At 45.8% G+C, this 27,285-nt stretch overlaps 1 protein-coding gene across 8 annotated transcripts in view; it reads right to left on the bottom strand.

Moving 5' to 3' along the window:
• The window catches only part of CACNA1B (calcium voltage-gated channel subunit alpha1 B), a 326,623-nt gene extending 302,916 nt beyond the window's left edge, over positions 1-23,707 (bottom strand). For 6 of the 8 annotated variants that reach the window (XM_088664966.1, XM_088664968.1, XM_088664967.1 and 3 more), the window contains exons 1-2: positions 19,087-19,187; positions 1,906-2,045 (exon numbers count right to left, since the gene is read on the bottom strand). In XM_088664966.1, the coding sequence (XP_088521092.1) occupies positions 1,906-2,045; positions 19,087-19,179 (233 nt within the window). In that variant the 5' untranslated portion in view covers positions 19,180-19,187. Of the gene's footprint in view, positions 1-1,905; positions 2,046-19,086; positions 19,193-22,588 lie in introns of those variants that run through there. The other 2 variants (XM_088664972.1, XM_088664973.1) reach the window with 1 other exon arrangement.
• Positions 23,708-27,285: the final 3,578 nt, after the last annotated feature.

Raw genomic sequence — 27,285 nt, 5'->3', positions numbered from 1 at the left:
CAGTCTTCTCCCAGTTCTCCAATCTGTTACGATCATATTGAATCATGGTTCTGTCTTCTGTCCCCTTTCAGCCATCTGCAAATCTTATGAGCATCCCCTCCATACATTCATCCAAGTCACTTTTAAAGTTGGTGAACAACAGCAGGTCCAGGACAGAACCCTCTGGCACCCCAATGTCACCTTTTTCCAGGATGATTAGGAACTGTTAGTGAGCACTCTTTGGGATCATAGAATCATAGAATCGTAGAGTTGGAAGAGACCACAAGGGCCATCCAGTCCAACCCCTGCCGAGCAGGAAACACCATCAAAGCATTCTTGACATATGACTGTCAAGCCTCTGCTTAAAGACCTCCAAAGAAGGAGACTCCACCACACTCCTTGGTAGCAAATTCCACTGCCAAACAGCTCTTACTGTCAGGAAGTTCTTCCTAATGTTTAGGTGGAATCTTCTTTCTTGTAGTTTGAATCCATTGCTCCGTGTCCGCTTCTCTGGAGCAGCAGAAAACAACCTTTCTCCCTCCTCTATATGACATCCTTTTATATATTTGAACATAGCTATCATATCACTCCTTAACCTTCTCTTCTCGGTCAGTCAACCACCTACAAATCCGCATAACAGTTACCTTGTCCAGCCCACATATCTCCGCAAGAATATAATGGGGGACTTAGTCAAAAACCTACTGACATCAAGACACACTATTGTCCACAGCACTCCCCTGACCCAAGTAGGCCATTATTAGGTATTTCTGGTTTAGTGTGCTTATTTTAATTACATTGAGAATTAAGGTTTGTAACCATTGTTCATCCCATCTCAGAGCAGACACACTGAAATGGATATCCATGACTCATTTGTGTACTGCTCTGAGTAGAACTTAGCTAGCTACAATAGCTTCCTTAACTGAACATGAATGCTAATCTTACTTTGGAGCAAGCATGCTTAAGACTGAACCGTCTGAACATATGAGTTTAACTGATTAGCCACGTTGAATCAATTTACATGTGAATAAAACAATTGTTATGAAGAGTCAGGTGTACACTTTATTTAGTTTCAGTGCAATGGCATGTTACAGCAGACAAACTCATTGACCTGTTCATGAGTAAAGGGGGAATACCTCTAAGCCAGTGCCATCTATATAAATACTTGGGGCTGCAGCCCCTGCTTATGTTGCTTGCCAACCCTGCTTAGGACTACCCTATTCCCCTTGCCAGCCACTCACACACACCCTTTACCCAATCCCCCAAATGACCCAGAGATGCCAGTTGGGTATTCCAGCTGAGCAACATGCCTGAGGTGCTTCTCAGTTTACACCAGTCAAGAACTGTAAAGGTGCAAGGAGGAAAACAGACACACACTCCTTATTAAACCATATCCAGAAGCTCAAAATAGGGCACAACTAGATGTTTTATAACTGAAGAGCAAATCACCACCTTTCCGAAATATCCAGCGTATTGATCATTTTCATCAGTATTCTGCTACCCATTTGCTTTCTTCTTGGTCTCAAAGGCCAAGTGAACCTCCTTTTGTTCACATACGATCAAATTCTCCTCTAAAACATTTCCTGCTTTTAAAACTGTTCTGTAGTTTTCAGAAGACGATTTGGCATTAAAAAGAAGAAGAAAGAAATGAAAAGGATTGCCTTCAGAGTTAAGATCTGCCAACTATCTATTATCTTTTAAGGGTGTTCATAAACTTGGGCTAGACAATGGCTTGCCCAAATTCACCTCCACAACAGCTCCTTTGTAAGTCTTCAAATATAGCTTTACTATAGAATCTTAATGGTATCATACTCTCTTCCTCACCTTGCTGCTGATAATAATAAGCATCAAAGCAACTCACTCTCAGCATAATTTCTAAGAATTGTGGAGACGGGCGAGAGAGAGCAGGAAGAGGGGGAGATCACTTACCCTGTAAGGACGACAACAAAATCCATCACGTTCCAGCCGTTTCGGAGATAAGAGCCTTTGTGGAAAGCAAAACCTAGCGCGATGATCTTAATGCCAGCTTCAAAGCAAAATATTCCAATAAAATATGGCTCAGTGTCATCCTAAAAAGAAGAGGGTGGAAGGAGAAGAACAGCAATGTCAGGCAAAGAGCTACAATTCTACAAGTGCTGGGATAGTCAATTCAAGTTTTATTTCTTGCTATCAAGAGTTCACTGTTTTGTTTTTCTACACTGTACAGACTGTAAACTTCACCCTCAGCCATCCTTCCCTGCATTTCCTCTCCTGCAAGTCACCTCAAACACATGTTTGTGTTTTAGGTTCAAACTTATGAAGTAATGAAGCAAACAAAGATTGAAAAGAAAGGAGGAGAGTGCATTATCCTCCAAACCTATGTTATCGTACAGTCATCCAATGTCTTCTGCATATAATTTGAGGCCTTTTTATGAGTTGAAACTGGAATCACTACCTTTTGTCCAATTTCCCAAAGTCCATCCTGATTTCCTACTTTCATCATTGATTCTGCCCCCTTTGCTAAGTGAATCTACTCTCCCTGTTTTTAACCAGAATTGAGGTCAACTAAGAAGCAAAGAGGGAGTATTGTTAGCAGCTTGACAGGAATAAAGCAGGTGGATCTTGCTGCACTGCAGCTCCCATCAGAGCAGAAGGCAACACAGCCAATGGTCAGGGATGCTGGGAGTTGCCATCTGGCAACATCTGGAGTGCCACAGCCTCCTCACCCCTGTTCAAAGGAACAGCATTCTCCATTGCATGAAAGGATTCCCTCCTAAAGGAAGTTGCTTCTTAGAGTAGGGGTGGAGAACTTTGTTCGCTCTAGGTATTATTGGACTCCAACTCCCATCAGCCCTGGCCAGCATGGCCAGAACTCAGAAATGTTGCGAGTTGTCATCAGTATTTCCCCCCTCTCCCAAGAAAAATAGGTGCCAGAACTCACAATGAAGTTGTTGCAGAAAGTTGCAGGGCAACTCAGAGCAGCCCTAAACAAATACCTGTTTGACAACAGCCATGTTCACCACCTGTGAAGGTGCAAAGAACTACAGCACCTGTCTCCCTAGATGTGCCCCCCTCCCTCATTTTCTTAGCTTCAGGCAAATGGCCAGGGCAGCTTGGAAGGTTGCTTGTGCAAATGTGTGTGTGCGCGCGCGTGCACGTGCAATGTTAGAGGCCTGGCTGAAGAGCTTAAAGTCTGCCACTGCTTATAACTCTATCAAAAAAAAGTAATTTGGCATTACTTGTTTTTGAGAAACCATGCCAGGTCTTAGTAATCACAACATCCTTTTCTAAGTGCTCACAGACCAACCATTAAATTATTTGTTCTAGGATCTTTCTTGGTATCAGTTTCAAGCTGACCAGTTAGTAGTTATCTGGGTCTTCTTTTTCCTCTTTTTTGAAAAGTTGGGTGCAACTTTTCACCTCCAGACTATAGGGACCTCATCTGTTTTCCAGAATTCTCAGTTTATAGACTGAGATTACTTATGCAAGCCCCTTTAGTACCCTTGGATGCAGCTCATCAGACCCCGAAGATCTGAATTTATTTAAAGTAGCTAGGTGGTCCCTTACCCCCTCTTTTCCTATCTGGGGCTGCAGCTTCCTCCTTGCATTGTTTATTCTGTTATCACCAGCTTGGGCACCACTTTCCTTTTGGGTGAAGACAGAGGCAAAGTAGGTATTGATCATTTCTGCTTTCTCTCTATCACCCAATAGCATTTCTCTGTCTTTTCCAATCAGAGAACCTTGCTTGTTCTTCCTCTTGTTTCTAACACAGCCAAATAAACCTTTTATTATCATTATTAATGTATCTTGTAAGCCTGAACTCATTTTGAGCATTGGCCTGCCTGACCTTCTCTCTGAGACTGTTGGTTACTCATGTATACTCTTCGTTCGTGATTCCCCCTTTCATTCATTTCTTATTCATGGCCTTGTTAAATCTAAGCTCATCTGTAAGCTCCTTATGCAGCTACCCTGGTTTCTTTAGATGCTTCCCAATTTCTTTCTTGTTGGAATTGTCTGCATATGTGTCTTTCACCTTTAAGAAACTCCCATTAATCTTTGGAGTATTTCTGACCATGTGATCTCACCCAAAAGTTCCTTTTTGAAATCAGCCTTCTTAAGGTCCAGGGTGCATGTCTTCAATGCCAGATTAAACCCTGTGGAGGCCTGTAGGCAGTCAAAATTGGGGGGGGGGGGGTTGTCACAAATTATCTCCTAATACGTTTTGTAATTTTTTTCAAGATCAAATGAATATTATTTTGATTTGTTGTCACAAGGGCCCTAAAAAGCCATAGCCCCACGCTGCCTATTTGGCAGTCCAGCACTGCATGTCCATTTTCCTTTGCCACTGTATCATGAAACTTAAGAGGACATGATCACTTCCTCCCAAGGGTCCAGTACTTCCACTTTGATCAGTTCCTCTCTCCCTGTTGATGAGGACCAGGTACAAGGTTGATGCTTTTTCCTTGTTGCTTTTTCCATCTTCTGGGAAATGAAATTGTCAGTGAGACTATGGAGGAATTTGTTGGAACTTACATTCTTGACAGAGTTTGAGTTCCAACAGATAATGGGGTAGTTGAAGTATCTCATGACTACTATATCTCTCCTTTTTAAAATGTTTGGTAATCTGCTGTAGAAAGGCATCTTCCTAGTCTTCAGCCTGGCTTGGAAACCTATAGCACAGGCATGTAAAACCTGCGGCCCTCCAGATGTTTTGGCCTACAACTCCCATGATCCCTAGCTAGCTGGACCAGTGGTTGGGGAAGATGGGAATTGTAGTCCAAAACATCTGGAGGGCCGCAGGTTTGACATGCCTGCTAGCAGATACCCACAGTAAGTTTATTGTTGATTCCCTCTGCCTTCCATGCTCAGGGTCATGAATCTCTTCCCATATGTATACATCCTTTGCATATAATGCTATTCCTCCTCATTTCCTGTTTGGTCTATTAGTTTTGAACAGTGTATACCCCTCAGTTTTTGCATTCTGGTTACGAGTCTCATCCCACAAGATTTCAGTAATGCCTATTGGGTCATATTTCCCATCCTGTATTAAGAGCTCTTGTGCAGTCATAATAATAATAATTTAATAATTTTAATATTTATACCTCACTCATCTGGCTGGGTTTCCCCAGCCACTCTCGGCTGCTTACAACATATATAGAAACATAGTAAAAACATCAAGCATTAAAAACCTCCCATACAGGGGCTGCCTTCAGATGTCTTCTAAAAGTTGTGTAATCCTTTATCTCATTGAAATCTGGTGGGAGGGCGTTCCACAGGGCATGTGCCACTACCGAGAAGGCCCTCTGCCTGGTTCCCTATAACTTTGCTTCCCACAGTGAGGGAACTGCCAGAAGGCCCTTGGAGGAGGACCTCAGTGTCCGGGCTGAACGATGGGGGTGGAGACCCTCCTTCAGGTATACTGAACTGAGGCTGTTTAGGGCTTTAAAAATCAGCACCAACACTTTGAATTGTGCTTGGAAACATACTGGGAGCCAATGTGGGTCTTTCAAGACCAGTGTCATGTGGTCTTAGCAGCCACTCCCAGTCACCAGTCTAGCTGCCGCATTCTGGATTAGTTGTAGTTTCCGGGTCACCTTCAAAGGTAGCCCCACAGGGAGCACATTGCAGTAGTCCAAGCGAGAGATAACCAGAGCATGCACCACCAGATAGGGTCTCAGCCTGCATACCAAATGGAGCTGGTAGACAGCTGCCCTGGACACAGAATTGACCTGCACCTCCAAGGACAGCTGCAAGTCCAAAATAACTCCCAGGCTACACACCTGGTCCTTCAGGGGCACAGTTACGCCATTCAGGACCAGGGAGTCCTCCATACCTGCCCGCTGCCTGTCCCCCCAAAACAGTACTTTTGTCTTGTCAGGATTCAACCTCAATCTGCTAGCTGCCATCCATACTCCAACTGCCTCCGGACACTCACACAGGACCTTCACTGCCTTCACTGGTTCTGATTTGAAAGAGAGGTAGAGCTTTGAAATTACCTTCAAAGGTAGCCCCACATTGAGCACAATGCAGTAGTCCAAGCAGGAGATAACTAGGGCATGCACCACTCTGGCAAGACAGTCTGTGGGCATGTAGGGGCTCAGTCTGCATACCAGATGGAGCTGGTAGACAGCTGCCCTGAACACAGAAAATGTTTTACTTCCAGTATTTTTCTCTCTCTTCCTGGGTCGTGACCTTCAATAGGAAGGAGTAATTTAAATTTTAAAAACCCCACCCATGCCTAAAGGCCCTTCAGCTTCCTGCCCAGTCTCATAGCCCCTTGCTATACAGTGAAGGCTATGTGTGGAGTATTATTTGTACCCACATGAACCAGATGGAAGGGGTTGGGGTCAGCGGGCTTCATAAGACTTGGCAGCCTCTCTGTCATATCATCAATCTTTGCGCCTGGAAGACGGCACACCTCCCGGGACATCCTGTTACCTCCACACACTGCTGCCTCTACCCTCCTCGGCAGGGAGTCACCTACCACCCACCACTCGTCTCCTCCTCCTCTGAGGAGCGGCAGAAATGGTTCTGTATACTGTGCCTTCCACAGACATTTTGGTGTATTCTGAGGTCTGCACCTGCTGTCCTTGCTCCTCTGGCCCAGAATCAGCGTCCAAGCTGAGGGCATGGAATCAACCTTGCAACTCCAGTAATACGCAACATGGCACCTGGCAGTCTCACATCCGTGTGTCGTGGTTCCTCCAGGGTTTTTGTCTCCTGCAAGGGGTGACCTTCCACCTCCCTAGGGGGACCTCATCTGCATCACTGTTCCAGGACAGTCCACTCTGCTCTATCAAGGGATTCCTCCTCTTGGCCAGGAGCTCAAGGTGTGGTTAAGTGAGCTCAAGTTGCTGTGCGAGGCGCTAGGGCACCCGACGGCTCGGCGGTGCCCGTGGCCTCGCTGCCAGCGCAGGGCGTCTCGCTCGTGGGGCTCTACTGTGGCGCCGGCAGCAGCACAGCTGGAGCCGCCGGCGCGGCAGGAGGCAGAGCCGGAGCTGGACCGGGCGCACAGCTGGCCGCTAGCCTGGCCGCCGTCTACACGTGCTTCCAGCCAGCCCGAGCCGGAGCAGTACCGGAGCAGCGGCAGCGGCAGCAGCGCCTGGAGATCAGCAGCGCTGGCAAGAAGCCACACAGGCCATGCCGTGGCTGGCGCTCCCCTTTGCCGACAAGCGCCGGAAGGTGGGCGCTGCAGAGTGGAGCAGGGTCCTAGTGCCCCTGCTCCGCTTGCTTTGCTCCCTGCTCTCCCGAGCGGCGCGGCTGGCGGAGGGAAAAGGGAGGCCTCCGCGCAGCTCCCCCACTTGCTGGGGCGCCCCTCAGCGCCCCCTGAGCACCCTGGTGCTATGCGAGCCAGCCCTGCAGTACCTATTTATCTACTTGCAGTTTGACGTGCTTTCGAACTGCTAGGTTGGTTGGAGCTGGGACCGAGCAACGGGAGCTCACCCCATCGCGGGGATTCAAACCGCCGACCTTCTAATCGGCAAGCCCTCCTAGGCTCTGTGTTTTAACCCACAGCGCCACCTGTGTCCCCTACAATCAATCTTACACAATCAATCATGATACAATCATAATATAAAATCATAATATCACATAACTGTGACATCACAATATCATACGATCATAGTATATCATACTATCATACAGGGTAAAAACCAAGTGTGGGGTATTGTTGTTTTGTTTATTATGCTATGTATTTTCTGTTTTTATATTGTAAACTGCCCTGTGATCCTCTGAAGAAGGGCAATAAGAAATACTGGGTTACATTTACAGTAGTATTTTTTCTACTCAGAGTAGACCCACTCATTAATGGCCATGGCTAAGCTCATCACCTTGAGTAGGTCTACTCCATGTAAAAACAGCAAACGAAGAAGATCTAAAGTTCTAATCCAAAATTATATGACAAAAGAGCAATGCCTACCCATCTCACTTAAGGATGAATGACTAAAAGTTTAGAGTCCTACAGAGGGTCTTCCAGAGCCTTGAAGAGTAACAGATCTATCATGGCATAAGCTTTCCTGTAGTCCACAAAAGCTGATGTCATAATATATTTGCCAGTCTTTATGGTGCCACTTCTTTTGCTACAAGACACAAATACAGTTATCCCCCCCCCCCCAAAAAAAAACAACCCCACAAAAGTCTCAATGGGGGTGTTCCTTGCAGCAAAGCAATGCAGTCTAAAATAAATCTCATTAGCATCCCTCACAACCTATTCCCAGAGCAGGCTCCCCGGGCGCTAAAAAGACCATCCCAAAAGGCTTAGGTGTGCCATGCAAAAGAAAAGACTTCCTCTTTTCAGTAGAGGTTAATACGACTGGCTCATGCCTCGCTGCTTTTAAAGAGCCTGTGGTTAGGATACAGAACAAGGCCCATTAGCCGAGTGAAAAGGCTGTCATGTTAAATAAGGGAGAAAGCTGCTATGCCCTGCCTCCATGTCAGAACCAACAAGCAGCACATCCTGGGTAAATGAGAAGCCTTCTGCATGGATTAGTTACAATGAGGACCATGTGCTCCAGTCTTTTCTCTGGTGCAGAGGGGATGGGCAGTATGCACAAGCAAGCAGGATGCCACTGGGAGTAGGGATGGGGGAGAAATTTCCATTCTGTTTGCATTTTAAAGAGGAAGGAATCAATTCACACTTCCTGAACCAATACACAAAGCAAAGTATAGCCACCCTTTGAAATCTATAGTTTTGTGGTTTTGGTTGTACTATCTTCCAAGCAAAGAACACGGGCCAAAATTAAGGGGAAGCACACATATCATTTTAGGGGAAACTACTTTGCAAAAAATAATAATATGTGTATATTAGTCAAAAGCACAGATGAAAATTAGGAAGAAATTGAGGCTAAAAGGCTTACAAATTTTCATTAAGATCTCCACCTGCCCGCCCTTCCGCCCCCCGCCCAACAAATGCAAGATGCTACAGAAGTGTGAAGAACTGGGTTTCTTTCTCTATTTTAATTATTTTTATTCATTTTCCAATACAAACAGCCAATTGACATGTCATCATATTCCAATTAAAAACAATAAACTAAAAAAAAATTGTAATCCAAATTATTAATTATTATTATTTTCGGACTTCCCATAGTCTGGACCTCTTGCAGAACGTCTCTCATGTCTCGTTCCTGCCTTCTTCTGTTGTTCTCCTATTTTCCACATTCCAGTTTTATCACTCTAAAGTTCTCCGTCCCTGGCTATACGATTCTCAATCATGTCCAAAATCATATATCCTTACATCCACCGAATACAGCTTTATTTGTAAATATATATTTTTCCAACTGTCTATTTGCCAGCACAGCTTTTCCTGACTTCACTCCCATCTCTGATCCGGACTGTTATCCAAGTCCATTCAAAGTTTAAAGATGGAGCAACTCCCATGTCGTTAAATTGTTAAGTTATTCCCATCTGGGCTGTTGTCCAAGTCTGTCTTTGATGTTAGGCATCTTGTTTGGATATTGCAATGCAAATGAACTGTATTCCATAGATGTAAATCATTTGATGATCGATCGGCTTTTGGAACAATCCCCCCTCCTGGGCCCTAGGAGGGGGGCTGCTAGACATCCATTTAGCCTTCTCTCTCACACTTAATAAAAAAAATTCTGCAAACAGATGCACTGAATATTACCCCAAATTAGTGTCTCAAATCACTACAAAGTCAGCCAGCAAGCATCTCCCACTTCCCTCTCGTTTTTCTATGCTGCGTCACAAGCGCCATCTTGTTTCTTCTTTTCTTTATCAAGTCTTTCAAACCAAATAAAGCTGCGCAGTTGATCATTTAATTATAAATATGTCCATCTGTACTCCTCAAAGTAAATTAGGTTTCTTAATGAGGTTTGGTGTAGAAAACCAAGGGGGGGAAGAACATACCAATCCTCTGTAATCCAAGCACCATGACGAGAATCTATTTGAAGTCCGAGCTTAAATGCCAGGGACTGTACAGTTCTGCGGGGGTTTTCCTCAGTCTTCTTCGGTCCAGACTATGTCTGTTTATTGTCCAAATCTGATTATTTTATCAAACAGATATTCCCGGCTAAGGGAGTGGCATTGGAGAGTGCCAGCTGTGTCGTGCTCTGGGACCCAGTGTCCTGCCTCTTGCGCAATGCAAGCTGGCAATCTCTGACAATCTGCCGGTCTACGAGACAGTCCTCCCCCACCCTGGGGAGTCTGCCAGGGCTAATTACCCCCATATCAGCCCTGAATTACTGGCATGGCTGGGTTCCGATTGTATGGGAGTCAGCCATTTCCCACCGCCGGAAACAGGAAGTGGGTTTCAAGATTGGGAGTGGGGATGAGAAAACAACTTTGGCAGAGTAATCCATTCCCTTCCTGGAAGATGATTCTAGCAAGAGTTACTGCAGGACAAGGGTGAATGGAACTACCAATCAACAGGGCAGCATTAGATCCGGGCCAAAGACATTTTGCTGACAGAAGAGGAAAGCCCAAATTGAAAATTACTCCCCCTCCATGAATTTGAATACAGTACCATGCAAAATACAGTACAGTACCATATGCAAAATGCAATACAGTACCATGAGGGACCCAGGTGGCGCTGTGGTTAAACCACTGAGCCTAGGTCTTGCTGATCAGAAGGTCGGCAGTTCGAATCCCTGTGACGGGGTGAGCTCCCGTTGCTTGGTCCCAGCTCCTGCCAACCTAGCAGTTCGAAAGCACGTCAAAATTCAAGTAGATAAATAGGAACCGCTACAGCGGGAAGGTAAACGGTGTTTCCATGTGCTGCTCTGGTTTGCCAGAAGCTGCTTTGTCATGCTGGCCACATGACCTGGAAGCTATACGCCGGCTCCCTCGGCCAATAATGCGAGATGAGTGCGCAACCCCAGAGTCGGTCACGACTGGACCTAATGGTCAGGGGTCCCTTTACCTTTACCTTTTTACCATGCAAAAATGCATCAATACTGCAGAAAATTGTGTGTAAAACATGGATATTAGTCAAAATTGTGTGTAAAGCATGGATATTACCGGTAGTCAAAACTGCATACAATAGTATACTCATTAGGAGAAGTCTGAACTAAAATGCTGACAAATAAGGACTTTTCAAAATTGCTCTGAAAATGTGGAGAACTGAACTTAAGGTTTGGAAGGAGAGGAACAGAGAAACCAAAAAAACACAGCTCCTTCTATCCCTAATGCCACCATATACCAGATGGCAGAATTCTTAAGCACACCTGAAACTATGCTATGCTTGTATCATTGGTTCAAGAGGCTGATTTGGTCTTACTTCAAACCAAAAGTCACAAGAAAAAGGTCATATCCTCACACAGCTCCAATCTTTAAACCTTTATCAATAAAGTTTTTTGCAGAAGTTGATACTGAACCACTGTTTTGGTTTCACCCGGTAGTGTAGCTAGCCAGGAGGGTCTGTAGGGTGCCATGGGGGGGGTCTGTACTGCGACACAGTGGCTGCTGTGCATTGGGGGTTTGGATTCTGGGTGGCAGGGGAGCTTGAGGGACCACAGCAGTTGCTTAGTGTTTGGGGAACTGCAGGGGGTTGCTATGCCGCTGGTCTCACCTGGGTACAAATTGGCACTTTCAAATCCTGGTATACTCACTAATGACCTGACCACGGGATTTATGACTAAGCTATGCAATCAAGATATTATGACACAGGCTTCCTGAGATATTATTTCCCCCAAGCATAAGATGGAAGAGAAAATCACACACATAATATGACAAGGGGGGGGGATTTAAAGCTCCTTATTTGTGGAAAACTAGTCTCAGAGCAGCTGGCCATCATTAAAATAAGAAAAAAATATCAACAGGTACCTACCGTAACCATAATACACAGTGCACATAGCTGAAACACTCAGCATTTAAACAATTCAACAGCCACTGAATTGTTTAAACATTGAGCATCTAAGGCAGGCATGGCCAAACTTGGCCTTCCAGCTGTTTTGGGACTACAATTCTCATCATCCCTGACCACTGGTCCTGTTAGCTAGGAATGATGAGAGTTGTAGTCCCAAAACAGCTGGAGGGCCAAATTTGGCCATGCCTGATCTAAGGCCACAACACTGTATTTGCTTACTCAAGTGTAAACACAACTAACCTCAACAGGTTGTACCCAACTAAGGTCAATTCAGACCTTAGTTCAGACCCTGTGAAGTTAATGGGTAGTACCCAATGTTAGTTCTACTCAGAGTATATTCAGTGAAATTAAAGGGCATAAATAGCTTAGACCCATCAATTTCAGTATCTACCCTTCTCAGAGTAGAATTTAGTTGAATACAATCCAAAGCACCTAACTTAGTCTTGTGCATCAATTTCTACAGCTCTACTCCAAGTAGGACTAGCATTGCATACAGTGGGGCTTACTTTTGAATACACACGGAAGAGTGAACAGTAAGCTGTGTATATTATGGTTAGATTATGTTGTGTTTATTTTGAAGTATTATACTGATGGTTGATTATTGGATTTGTTTTTTACAGCAAGTTTATTTTAAGAACATAAGAAGAGCGTGCTGGATCAGGCCAATGGCCCATCTAGTCCAGTACAGTCTAGTACATCTGGCCTTTATTGAGCACTCATTCTGATATGTTAACAGGGTCATTATGTGACAACAAGCATTCATCCCTATTTGCTCATCCAGTGTAGTGCTTCATCCCAAGATTTTCATTGCAGATCCTTTTTTCTTGGCGTCCCCCCCTTTTTTTTGTGCTAGCGCAGGCAGAGTGCTTTACTTTAATAGTGCAAATCAGAAGCTTCAAGGATGCACTTGAATCCATCTCACAAAATAGTGACCTGTTGGATACATTTATTTTTGTTCCTTTTGTTATAAGTTTTCATCTGCTCTTTGTTTTGTTGCTTGTTACGTGCATTTGTTCCAAACATATCAAATTTACATGCTTGGATTATTTTTACACTTTCACACACTGCCCTGGAATCTTCTGTTGAAAGGTGATCGAGATATGTATTTAATAACGCTAATTAATTATCATCATAATCATGATTTTATATTATCATTACTTCAGACAGGCAAATAAGATGGCAAATCAAGGCTTTCAATATGGCAGGGGTGGCCAACTCCCAAGAGACTGCAATCTACTCATAGAGTTAAAAACTGGCAGTGATCTACCCCCTTTTTTGGGGGTTCAGGTCAAAATCGTTGAGCTTTGTTTTAGGAAGGAGGAAGGCCCATTTGGGGGGGGGTTGGGTTCGGGTCAAAGTTGTTGTGTTTTTCAGGGAGGAGCTAAAACGTTGAGCCTTTTTTTAGGGGAGCCACAGTTGTTCAGCTTCTTTGGGGGGAGCCAGTGATCTACTGCAGATGTCCAGTGATCTACCAGTAGATTACGATCTACCGCTACCTGTTAGACATGCCTGCAATATGGTTTTCCTCATCCAATTTATTGTAAAATTGACAATATTCTGTATCCAATACATATGCAACAGTTCTTCCAGGCTTTCTCTGATGCGTAATCCAGCCATATTGCTCCATTAATATGACCTACTGATTTGTGACATATTCAGTATTTCTTTCATGAATGTAATTCACAAGCTACTCTAATTATGCTGTAAACCACCCTGAGATCTTCAGATGAAGGGCATTATACAAATTTTTATAAATAACAATACTAATAATAATTTTAATGTTGATTTCACATTAACCACCATGATATATATTTTTCTTATTGTGGGCAGGGTAGGATTTTTTTTTTTTACAAATAACAAAAGAACCTTGTGAATGAGGGTGAAGGAGGGTTTATATAGTTATCAGTTTACTATTAAAAACTAATAATTATTTGAATAACAACATGCTTCTTTCGAATGATTATTCATCATAAGAAAATTTTCATCATAATTTAGGGAACTAAGTTAAGGCAGCCATAGCAATATGTCTCAAACCAAAAAATAACCAATCTAGTGGTCACATTTTAAGATTTCTATATTTCTTGCCTCTATATTTTGTATGATTGTGCATTTTAAATGCTAGGTATTTTATTTCTCCCCCCCCCCTTTAAACTTTTTTTTTTTTACTGCACTGTGATTTTAAATTGTTAGTAACCTCCCTAAGTGGCAGCAGATGGGTGAGAAAGACATCTTTATATTGTTGTTGTTTAGTCGTTTAGTTGTGTCCGACTCTTCGTGACCCCATGGACCATAGCACGCCAGGCACTCCTGTCTTGCACTGCCTCCCGCAGTTTGGTCAAACTCATGTTCGTAGCTTCGAGAACACTGTCCAACCATCTCGTCCTCTGTCATCCCCTTCTCCTAGTGCCCTCCATCTTTCCCAACATCAGGGTCTTTTCCAGGGAGTCTTCTCTTCTCATGAGGTGGCCAAAGTATTGGAGCCCCAGCTTCACGATCTGTCCTTCCAGTGAGCACTCAGGGCTGATTTCCTTAAGAATGGATAGGTTTGATCTTCTTGCAGTCCATGGGACTCTCAAGAGTCTCCTCCAGCACCACAATTCAAAAGCATCAATTCTTCGGCGATCAGCCGTCTTTATGGTCCAGCTCTCACTTCCATATTTATATAAAATTAATAAATTCATGAAGAAGACAGATGACTGGCTAAACATACATCCTCAATTAATTTGGCAACCATAGCTGCCAAGTTTTCCCTTTTCTCACGAGGAAGCCTATTCAGCATAAGGGAATTTCCCTTTAAAAAAGGGAGAACTTGGCAGCTATGTTGGCAACACTTCAAAAAACGTATAGAGTTGCATCCAACTATGTTTTACCCAGAGTAGACCCACTGAAATTAATTCACCTAAGTTAGTCGTGTCCAATATTTTAATGGCTCTACTTTGAGTAAGATTAATTTTGAATACAACCCATATATTTATCCTTGGAAAAGGCATATTTTCTTAACTCTCACACACAAGGAGGAATGCCTTTTCTAAGATCACAGGGAGGAGATGTTTCTTCTGAGATGTTACCTGCTGCAACATATCTTAATGCCCACCATCTAAAAGTATGATATTCCACTTCAAAACATTGTTCTAATGATATGCGCAATTATATGAATATAATCAACTAGATGATGGAAACTAATATACTCAATTAAGGGTTTTGGATTATTATTTTTAAGCCCTAGATTTCACCTTTAATGCATTCTTCCAGGAGATAAATTTATGGAACCACGTGGTTTTAAATTTCATGCTAGGCAAGTGAATCAGTTTACTTTTAAAGAAGTGGTCCACATGCAGACCTCCAGATCAGTATCTATACAGTATGTGAAGGAGCCCTTGTATGGGCCACAGAACACAGCAATGTAGGGAATTATCTCATTTTGAATTAGACGATTGGTCTATCTAGCTCAGTATTGTCTATACTGGTTGGCAGCAACTCCCCAGGGTTCCAGGCAGGACTTATTTCCCAGTCCTACCTGGAGGTGCAGGAGATTGAAGCTGGGGCCTTCTGCATTCAGAGCAGAAAAGGCTAAGGCCTTTTCTCAATTGAAACACACTGGGAATTTTGGCCACTTGGTCTACCCTGGTCTACCCATTGTGACCAATGGGTTGTTGTAGGCCAGGGCTCCAATAGGGCCTTGCATAACTGTCCATCCAGGTGTAACTGGTCCACAGACCTGGTCTACCAATGGGGAAAAAAGGAAAGGTAAAGTGCAAATAGATAAATAGATATTGCTGCGGCGGGAAGGTAAATGGCATCTCCATGCAATCTGGCACTCGTCACAGTCCTCCAGACGCCAGAAGCAGTTTAGTCCTGCTAGCCACATGACCCGGAAAGCTGTCTGTGGACAAACACCGGCTCTCTCGGCCTGAAGCAAGATGAGCACTGCAACTCCATAGTCGCCTTTGACAGGACTTAACCATCCAGAGGTCCTTTACCTTTACCTTTTACCCATGGGAAGAGTGGGCCCTCACCCATGGCAGTCTGGATACACCCTCACATAAGGAGTGCTTCCGCCCCTTTGCAATAGTAGATGAAATCCAGGAACTGTTCTCTTAACTGACTTGTGGAATATGGAATGAAGCATCTAAAAACAGGCAAAGGGAATTGCCTAAAACCCTCAGCTTTTTTCTTTATTCCCCAATGTTCTTTTTTTAGGTTTAACATGTTTCAAAGGAGGGAGGTTCCAAGGTTTCATCTCCCTGTGCTAGGAGCAGCCATACCCACTCAGGTTGAGCTTCGGAAACATTCCAAAGCAGCCTTAAAAAAAACAAGTAAAATGTTTACGTAGCCCTGGCTGCCTGTTTCTCTCCACCACCCCCTCCCTGCCAGCTGATAAAGAATGAAGAGATTATCCCAAAAATCATTCTGCTTTGCATTTGAAATATTATAATTGCCTCATTACCATAAAGCCTGCTGGTAAGTTATTTTCTTTGTGAGTGGGCTGCTCCCAGTGTTGTTTTCTCTTAAAGGGAATATGGTAAACCCATCAAATTTCATCTTCAGAAGAAGACCCCCTCCTCCCTTCTTCTCTCCTTCACATGAGCAGTTCAAAACTATCAAATGCCTCAATGTGACCCTGTTTGAGGAAACAGAATTGGTACCACCTGATTCACGGATAGCCAACCTGATGCCCTTTACTTCCTTCAACCACAGAGCCATCCCTCCCTGGACCAGGGTCGGAGGATGGGGGTGTGTGGTCTGCCCCGGGTGTCACCAGTGAGGGGGAGTGACAAAATTCCGGGCAGCACTCACCGCGGGGCCTGCAGCGCCCCTGAGCCATGTGTTTTTCCTGGGAGAGACGCAGTGGCTCGGGCATACACAAGCTCCCTGCTGACCAAATGGTCCACCAGCTGCCTCCCCCCCCAGCTGTAGGGCGGCTGAGCGGGAGGAGGCAAGCAGACTGCAGAGGCCCTGTGATGCACCTCACCCCTATGGGTGGCTTGCCCCACCCTCGCCCCGCCCCTATGGGCGGCTCACCCTGCCATTGGGCGCACCACCCCAGGCGCCTCAGCATCTTCCTCCATCGCTGCCCTGGACCACAACACTTGCATCAGCCTCAGACAGCCAATGGCCTTGGTATAGGGATGAGGAAGAATGACATTCCGTTCACATCTGAGAGTGAACCAATTAAATCCGCATTTTCTAAAACAGTCCAGGAACCAAAAAACCGACATCCTTTGAAATTCACACGTCTCTGAACTTCACAATGCAGCTCCCCAAACCACATATATTGGGGAAAGTGTGTACATAAAAATAAATATATTCAATAGTGCATTATATTTAGGGAAATAGTGGTGTGCAAAAATCTGTACGTACAAAAGAACGTACATTAAGATAAATTCATACTAAAATACTGGTTGGTTTTCATGTGGATTTTTTTTATAAAAAATTGCAAAATTGCTATAGAAAGGTGGAGAACTGAATTTAAGTTTGGAAAAATATGAGAACAAATACGAATAGGTCCTACCACGTCTGCACTATGGATTTAAGGCAGCATCATCTGTTCCAGGTAACACAGACCTGGGGGGAAGCTGGGATGGGGGAGGGTTGCGTTTTCAGAGATAGAGAAATCTGCCATTGTAAGTTCATCCTTCCCAGGAGCCTTAGTGCAACCTAGAACCTTTGCCTAAAACATAAAAACCTCATTCCCATGTCTACTGACTCCTCCTGTATTCCATCTTAGGACTCTTTCTCCCCAGATGCTTATTCTGATGGCTTCTTCACCAGCTAGTTGCTCATTCCCCCACGGTACTTTGCTTACTCTCTGTAGACCAGGGGTCCCCAGACTACGGCCCACGGGCCAGATGCGGCCCAATTGGCCTCCCAATCCGGCCCACGACGACCCCCACCGCCCGCTACCGCCGCCCGCTCTTGCGGCGGCGCACTTCCAGATCTGAAAAAAATCGCCGAAAATCGTTTCTGCGCATGCGTATGGGCCTCTCCCGACCCAGAAGAGGTCATTTCCGGTGCACTTCCGGGTCGGGGGAGGCCCATACGCATGCGCACAAACAATTTTCGGCGATTTTTCTGGCCTGGAAGCGCGCCACCGTGCCAGTAAATGGGTTTGCGCATGCGCACTGGCGCGCACTCCCCCACCCTCCGGCCCACTGAACGCGCACTCCCCCGCCCTCCGGTCCGCCGCGCGATCGGCGTAGCGGCCACCGGCCCAAAGGCGGGTAAGTCTTAGGACCCCTGCTGTAGACTAATAAAAAGTTAGAACATAAGACAAGTTCTACTGGATCAGTAAAAAGGGCCATCTAGTCCAGTATCCTGTTTTCCCAGATGTCCCAATGGGAAATGAGCAAACGGGTCAACAGCGCTCTCCCAACTGCAGTTCACAGCAACTAGTATTCAGAGGCATACTGCCTCCAGCAGTGGATGCAGAGGTAGAACCTTATCCTCCATTACATTGGATAAGGCTGTCCATTGACCTGGTTAAGAAATAAGAAGAGCCCTGCTGGATCAGACCAAAGTGGCCCCATCTAATCCAGCATCCTATTATCACAGGGGCCAACCAGATTTCTCTGGGAAGCCCATAAGCAGGACGTGAGCACAATACCATGCTCCCCGCTTGTGATTCACAGCAATTGGCTTTCAGAGGCATACTGCATCCGATGGTGATGACTAGAACATAGCCATCTGATAACAGTATCCCCCATGAATCAAGACACCATCTCATCAGGAGTTCCATTCTGCACATTGGTGCCAATTCCCTGGGGCCCTGGGTGCCCGAACACCCACAAAATTCCCCATGAAGGGGCAAGGCACCCACAAATTTTGGTGCCAGGGCCATGTACACTGCATGGCATCCAAGGTCCCGGGCACCCACAGTCGTAGGGCCAAGTTGGCACTCCTGATTCTGCATGATGCTGGACTTTGAGTGTAATGGGCACCTATCCTTTGGAACTGCCTCCCATTACACATCAGGCTTTTGAAGACCTTCATTTTTTCCAATGAGTCATTTAAGTGGAGAATTTTTTCCTAGTCTACATGTATACAGGACTGGGAAATTACTGTTTTTTGCTTTAAATCCTTTTTCTATATGGGATTGTTCTTGTTATGTAGAATAATAATAATAATAATAATAATAATAATAATAATAATAATAATAATTCTTATGGCTGAAGCTTTTACTGACAGACAGATGCCAACAATAGACACAGATTTTACAAGAAGTGCTTCATAAATGGGATCGGATAAATACAATTAAGTAAGAAGGTAAGAATGACAACATTGCCCTCCCCCACCAAATAAACGGTACTCACCAGCCTCTCTGACATGGGCGTCTTGTCGTCAACTGGTAAGTGTTGCTCCAAGGCCAAGACGATGCAATTAGCAATGATTGTAGCCAAGATCATATATTCAAAAGGAGTGGAAGCAAGAGTTAAAGAAAATCAGCAATAAACTGGACTCATGTGTATGTGTTTCCAATGCTTTCAAATGCCATTTTCATAGAGTTGTAGAATTGGAAGGGACCCCAGGGGTCATCTAGTCCAACCCCCTGCAAATGCAGGAATCTCAACTAAAGAATTCATGACAGATGGCCACCCAACCTCTGCTTAAAAACCCCCAAGGAAGGAAAGTCCACCATCTCCCAAGGGACTCCATTCTGCTGACGAACAGCTTTAAAAGTAACTCATTGGCCTAATCCTGGCTCAAACCATGTAAGGTAGCCTGGCATTATTCTTATCCCCCCTGGGAAAGAGCTGAAGTTAAGAGGAGGCAGCTTGTCCAAAAAGGCCACACAACAAGTTCTGCATTTTGCTGAAATGCGACCCAGGACATATCAGATCATGTTTTGAATCACTACACAACAACAGCCTTGCCAAGCCAGTATAGAAAGTGAAACCTGTGCTGCCTTGTAGCAAAAGGGCTTGACTAAAAGAAAAAGAAAAACCATAGAGAATGGATCTTAATTCATTTCCAAGCAAGGATTTATGTCAGAGTAGCCTTGTGCCTTTATAGCAAACTCCCTCCCTTCTCTGCAGCGTGTGTATCTCTGGATCCATGCCCAATTCTAGGCCAAGGCCCAGATGGCAGGGAAGTGTTTCAGCAGCACAGCGAGCTCCCCTGGGTACCAGAGATGGCTTGATTTAAACCTTGCACCAGTCACCGCCGTAGGCACACCAGCACACTAGCACACACCCAGCCCTCCTAGATGCTTGTGCTGGAACAGAACATACCCACCCCCAGCCAAAACACTCCAAATGAAGCTTGCTTTACAATCACTATGCATGACTAGAGAGCTTCTGAAGTTCCCAATAAGCTTCTGCACCCCACCCCCACCACCAGTGCAATGAAAGAATCTAGCCTTGCAGATATGCAACACTTGAATTGCCACAAGGTTTTTCTTTGAGGTACATTTATCCCAAGCTTGGCTGCAGCACAGATGCCTTCTAATTCGCCTCTTCCAGCAATCTGGTGGATTCTGTTTGCCCTGTCAATACTTCCCCTGCATGCACACAGTTTCAACTGGGAAGGGGAACAGCTTGCCATGTTGCTAAGGGCAGGTCTGGTTGCTGTTCTGCGAGCATTAGCTATATGATTTCAGATAAAAAGAAAACAACAGGACCCCCCTGGGAATACTGCCATGAAAGCACACTCCTGACACTAGTGCAGATCTGCCAATACATATTTGGACACACACGGAGGGAGGGAGGGATTATTTAGCAACCTAACCCTAAGCTCAGGGCGGAATTACCTCCTTTCTGCTCATTCTGCTACAGACAGTTCCGCTACCATGGCCACAATTCCTTACAACATGAAAGGAAGAAAGGCACAGGGAAAGGCCATAGCTCAATGGCTACAGCATCTGCTTCACATGCAGAAGGTCCCATGTTCAACCCCCAGCATCTCCAGGTACGGCAATGAGAGCATCCCCGTCTGAAACCCTGGAGAGACACTGCACTCAGTATAGACAACAAAGAGCCAGGTGAACTGACAGTCTGACTTGTTCCTAGGATGGGACTCCTCTTGAGTCAGGTCAATTGGAGAGATAGAGGAAGTGTGCACAGACTATGGTCCTTTCAGCTCCATAGAAGTCAGACATGGGCACACCTGATCTACAAAACTGAGCAGGCTTCTGAAATAGCAAATGGGGCTATTTACTTGTGTAAAGGGTTCAGGTGGTGTAAAAACTGAGATATTTTGCTTGCCATGTGTGCTGACATAGCACAATCAGGTTGTATCCAGTGTTTCAACATACACAGAGCAGATCCATTGAAATTAATGGACATGACTAATTTAGGTCCATTATCTTCAACGGGTCTGCTCTTAGTAAAATTTAATTGGCTGTAGCACAGTGTGTGTGTGTGTGTGTGTACAGAAGATTTTGCTCTGTCCATATACAATTGTGTGCACACACATTTACATTGTAGAAGGCCAGCACATTTGTGTAGCTTCCTACAATTAGGGATTTTGGCTTGAAGTAAGTTTTTCGAAAATGCATTCCCTTCAGACATCAATAACATGTCAACAATTTACAACTCATGATTGGTTACAATATACTGAAACATGCCCAATTCTTAAAAAAGAAGAAAATTGATCTAATCCAATTACCAGAATTGGTTTTAAAAGAAATCAATGGTGATAGTCTTAGCTAAAGTGATGGTCACCCTGAAGTCTTCTACAGCCCAGCTATCAGGACAAGAATCTAAGTACTTTGCCAGCACTGGTGAGATTATCCTGACATAGAACACAAATGAAAAGAACAAACTAAAACTAACAAGAGCATACAGGAATTCTGAAGAAAGGTACTGCTTCTACAATGCCACAGTGAAATGTGCAAAACTGAAGTAGAGCCACACCACCTAATATAAAAACACACACACTCCACAGCAAAATCAACAGCTACACCAGTCTTTTCAAGAAGGGCTTTGAACTGCATTGTCCCAAATGCAGATATTGCTTGTGTGACACACAGTTTACTTGATACAGTGGCTGATTAAGAGACATGAACCAACTTATTTAAATCCTAATAAATGTATGGTATAAAGAACTGACTTATTTTGGGTGGTAACAACTTAAGGCTTTGAACTGAAGGGGAGAGAGGGAGGTTTCATCAGCCTTATTGATCCAAAGGGAGACAACAATAAACCAGCTCCCCACCCTGAGATTTCTGCCACCCACCCACACCCACACAAACAGCTGGAGAGAGGGATGAGGAAGGAAAGTGAATCAAGTCAGGTGTGGCAACGTTTAGGGAGGTTAACCTGTCGCTTCAGGTGGCGGAAAATACTCCAGAGATTGAGAGGAGAGCACACTGCCGCGAACCTCTTAGTGCTCCCTAGGGGAGAGGAAGACCCCATTCATGTTTCCTCAGGTGTCCCCGGAAAGCTATACAGACACGCAGCGGGGGGGGGCGCCTTGCAGCGAGAGGCCCCTTCCCACTTTTTTTTTAAAAAAAAATCATTTATCTAGTCTAAGAAGAGTTTGATCTAAAGTTGGGGGATGGGGGAGAGGAGTCCGGCCTTGGCTCACCCAGAGGACCAGGCACGCCCAACCACGACATGATATGCGACCCTCGGCCTCGCCAATACAACCACGCCTGAAAAAACACCCCCAACTGTCCATGAACCCCATTCCCTCGACTCGCGCAAAAAAAAAGACACGTGAACGGTCCAGATTCACCAGAAGGCACCCTCAGCCTACCCTGTGCTCGGGCCACGGGGGCGGGAGGAGAGCGACAGTCCCCACGCGTTGCTGGAGTCTCGGACCCCAACCGCCTCCCTCCAAACTCTCCCCCACCGTCTGCCAAGCAAAGGATATGGCCACTCCGTGATCCTCTTGGCATACTTGCGGATCACGTTGTCCTCGCTGAAGATGAAGAGGGAGCGGTTGACAGTGAAGCAGTTCTGCTTGACCGGGATGGGGTTGTAAATTGCCATGGTCCGGGCCCGCTGGGCCTTAGATTGTTTGTACACCTGGGGCCGCTGGCCAGGCTGGCCCGGGGGTCCTTGGCGGCTACTGCCGCGGCCTCCGCCGCCCACCACCGGCCCGCCGCCGCCACCACCACCACCCCCGCCACCACCTCCATAGCGGCTGGGTAGGTCGTCTCCGAAGCGAGCCATAGTGCTCCAAGCGCGTCGCAGCACTCCAAGCTGGCAGCCGAGCCGAGAGGAGGAAGACGCATCCCAGCGCCAGAGGAGGAGGGAGGGAGCGAAGCTCACTGGGTTGCCGCCGCTGCTGCGATCCTGGCGAAGGTTGGCTGGCTGCGGCTGGAGCTTGAAGGCAGCAAAAGAAGGAGGAGGAGGAGGCGGTTAAGCAGCTGCTGCCGCCGCCGCCACGCAGGGGCGAGGCTCGGCGAGAAGGAAGGAGAGGAGGAGGAGGAGGAAAAGGGTGGGAGCCGTCAAACGATGGGGGTGAGGGCGAGGCTCAGTCCTTGGAGGAAGGGCTCAACTTCCCGCAACGGCCCTTTTCAGGTCTCGCCCTTGGCTTTTCGTAGGAGCCACGAAGGGCTTCCCCTCCCGAGGCTCAGCCTGCCGGATCCACCGGCGCCCTGGGGTTATTTATTCTGTTTCTTTCTTTTTTGCACCGGCAGGGTGAAGGAGGAGGAAATCTTGTGCTTCTGGGGCTTCTCCCCCCTTTTTTTTGCTGGATAGAGAAAAGGGGAGTGAGGCAGAGTCGGGGCAGCAGCTGCGGCTGCCCCGCTCCTTCTGCTCCTCCAGGGCTTCCTCCGTCCAAAATCTCCAGCCTTGGAGAAAACGAAATGAAAGCGTCAAGAGCAACCAGTTTGTGAACCTCGCCCCTCCACACGCTCTCACACACACACTCACACACGCGAGCGCACAAAAAGCCCAGGCAGCTGACTGCCGGGTAGCCAATCGCCGGCGCCTACTCCACCCAGCGCTACAAGGATTCCCAGCCAAGCCCCGTATCAATCAGCAGGGAGGGGGAGAGGAGGGGAGACGCCCCTTCCCAAGGGCTTGGTGTCCAGAAAAGGGGCGGGTTGGGCTGGCTGGCAGGAGTGGGTTGCTAACGCTTACGAGCAAAGCGCCAGGCTTCTAGGCATTTTCAGCCTAAGCAGAAAAGGTGGTTGGTGAGCTCTATTGATCGTAGGAGAGGAGAAGGTGTGGGGCGGGCGTGGGGGGGGGGCGAGCGTATCAGGTTCCTGGCTTGCTTGTTAGACCGGGCGCCAGGGAGGCGTCCCGCCAACGTCGGTGGCGGCGAAGTTCATTGTGCAAGAAAAGAAAGAAAGGCAGCGAGGCGGCCGCGTTCCTCTTGCGCTAGGAGCTGTCCAGGTGCTGAAATTAGTGTTGCAGGCACAAGCCAGCTCTGCAGACAAGAGAGGGATATCGTTTCAGTTTGGGCCAGTGCTGCCCGAGATTTCGATTAGCAACTACTCCCCAGAGTCTCTCAATATGAGGGTCGCCTTCTCATTGGAGGCTGGGCTTGAGGGAGAATGGGCGCTGCCGACCAACCTCAGCCAGCCCTCACCTGCCTGCCTTATTACTGGCTCGTCCTCTCATTGGCTCCGTTGGCCTCCCTGACTGCAGCCCCACCATTCCCTATAGGCACAGCCACCCTCCCTTCCTCGTCCTGCCTAGGCAAACTCTGGAGCTATTTCAGTGGCCCACCTGAGACTCTCGGCTTAAAAGTCTGCAGGCAACGTTTGTCCTGCACAGAGGAGACCCGGTTTAATTAATTGCCATAAGTTAGTCGTACTCAGTGTATCTATTCTGAGTAGGACTAGTGTTGGAGACAACACAATGATAGCCAGATATTGTTCGACTCCAGTTCCCATCATCACTGACCACTGCCCATGATGACAATTGGTAGGCACTGAGTGGGCTACCTTTGGGCCAAACGGTTGCCTGGCATGCAACAAGAGACCCACTTTCCACACATGCAAACAGAACAATATCCTTCTGTTTCAAGGTGCTGGAATAGATATCATTTCCTCCTGCTTGGACCACTTCAGAATTGTGCATAGGGCAAAAAGATAAGATACAGCCCAAGTTAGTTAGTTATTTTATAATTCTTGAATGATGAGGGTTTTTTTAATTAATAGCAACTATATAGCTGCAAGTGTAGTTGCAGGGTCCATGCAAGATTCTCTTCACAAAGCTACAATTCCCAAGAAACTCAGAAAATTATAGCTGTGTGTGAGAGAGCAACAGGGGTCTCCTGGCAACTCTCAGCATCTTTGACAAACTACACTTTCCAGGGTTCTGTGGGGGAAGCAATGACTGTTTACAGTGCTATCATAGTGCAGACGGGCCCCAAGATTTCAATCCTATACATCTGAGAGAGAGCCCCATTGAACTCTGTGGAATTTACTTTTAAGTAGATATGTATAAGACTGTGCTTTCACACTGCAATCCTTTGTGCACTTAAGTGAGAGTACAGTACGTCCCATTTAACTTGGTGAGGCTTCTGAGTAATCACGGATCAGCTTGCACTGTTGATTGTATATGATTCATTGATTTATGGCTGCAATCCTAACTCCACTTACCTGGGAGCAGGCCCCATTGAATTTGACAGGACTTACTTCTGAGTTGACATGCATAGACTTGCAACTTGAGGTTTTGTTAATCAGGTGCCAGCCTTAATAAAATGGGAGTTCAAACAAATTACAAATTAAAATGTTGTTGTTGTTGTTTAGTCGTTTAGTCGTGTCCGACTCTTCGTGACCCCATGGACCATAGCACGCCAGGCACTCCTGTCTTGCACTGCCTCCCGCAGTTTGGTCAAACTCATGTTTGTAGCTTCGAGAACACTGTCCAACCATCTCGTTCTCTGTCGTCCCCTTCTCCTAGTGCCCTCAATCTTTCCCAACATCAGGGTCTTTTCCAGGGAGTCTTCACTTCTCATGAGGTGGCCAAAGTATTGGAGCCTCAGCTTCACGATCTGTCCAGTGAGCACTCAGGGCTGATTTCCTTAAGAATGGATAGATTTAAATTAAAATAGATAAGTGATTTTGTTTTCCCAAACTGATAAATTCAGTAAGAAAGGGAAATTATAAGAGGCACATTCAGCAGAAAGAACAATGCAGTAAGCAGTGATATGTGCATGACTCTGCAGTTTTTGAAAAATAACTTTTTTAAGCTTATGGTGATATTCCTTATGGCACTACTGGAACATACTGATTGCACTCCCTCATTTTTAGATCTATGTTTGTAGAATGCTCACATCAAGAATTGGCGGTGCACTTTTGTTTCACAGATTGTTGCTACTGGTTCAAGTCCAATGCCAGGTGTGGGACACATAGGAGCCAACTTCCAGGGGCCATGGGGGCTTCGGTAACCCATAATAAAATATTTTAGTGGGCCTGGCCCCCACAAAGTTGGTAGGTATTCCCATTCAGATTGTGTGTGTGCACTGTGTCATGAGATGGATTATGTCAGGCAGGGTTTACCTGGGCCCCCACAATATGTTATTCAAGTTGGCACCCCTCATGGGAGGCCTCGGGTTGACGACCAAAAGTAGCCCTCCAAGTCTCCTCCTCTGCCCCTTATATCTCTCCCCTCCAAAACACATTCCCTTCCCAGGCCTCATATGAACTGTTGTGCTTCACATTCTCCTTGAGTGTTTTTGCCTGAGTGGAGTGTGTTCTTGCTTGCCTGGATGGACAGCAGATAGCTTCTTGTGTGTGCATAGAAACTAGCCTACTGTATGAAAACAGTATGGAAACTGTATGGAAATTTGCCTTCATTGCTCAACCCACTTTTCCCTCTGCCCCCACCCACCAGTGACATGTGGCCCTTGGAATGTTGTCCAGAAGAGAATATGTCCCTCGGGGTATAAAAGGGTTTCCCAGAACTGCCATAGGCGAAGGCAAAAGTCAAAACAATTGAATTGAATTTTATCCTTCCAAAAGGGATATTTTCATCTAACTCTTCGATACTTGGCAATTATGTTTTTGGCTACCCCCCCCCCATTTGAATGATTTCAGTTTTTCTGTGTTTGAATATTTGTTTGTTCTCAATCCATTGTGTTTGCTGCTGGTGCATGTTTTTGTGATTAGTCATTAACCTTTGAGCAAGGAGTATAGCTTTTCAGCATAGACTATTGTCTTTCGTGTACATCTATATTTTAAATTATTTTCCTCATGTGAGAAGGCTGATTGCTAGCACGCTAAATACATTCATTAAGCCAGCATCTAACCCTGGGGCAGCCATTTGTCACCTAACAAGCTGATTCAGAGTGTGCTTCAGCAGCTCAGAATGATCTCACTCAACCTATGGAGCCCAAAATGCCACATAACAGCACCTAGAACAAAATAGAAAATAAAGTGTTGATCTATTGTTCCTTAATTCCCAAATTACCCCACCTAGCTACAAAACTAAAGATTAAGCCACTCATTAATTTATAGCAAGAGTGAGGAACCCCACCCAAATGTGGCCCTCCAGGCCTTTCTACCTGGCACTCAGGTTTTTCCCCGGGCCCAGACCACACCCTTCTTCAGCCATACTTCACATATACTTGAGTGTTTTTGCCTGGCTGGAATACACCTTTGAACTCTG

This window comes from Zootoca vivipara, chromosome Z2, assembly GCF_965207765.1.
Source record: "Zootoca vivipara chromosome Z2, rZooViv2.hap1.1, whole genome shotgun sequence".
In the NCBI taxonomy this organism is placed as follows: Eukaryota; Metazoa; Chordata; class Lepidosauria; order Squamata; family Lacertidae; genus Zootoca; species Zootoca vivipara.
The sequence above is the reverse complement of the archived record's forward strand: the minus strand, read 5'-3'. Positions and strand labels throughout refer to the sequence as shown.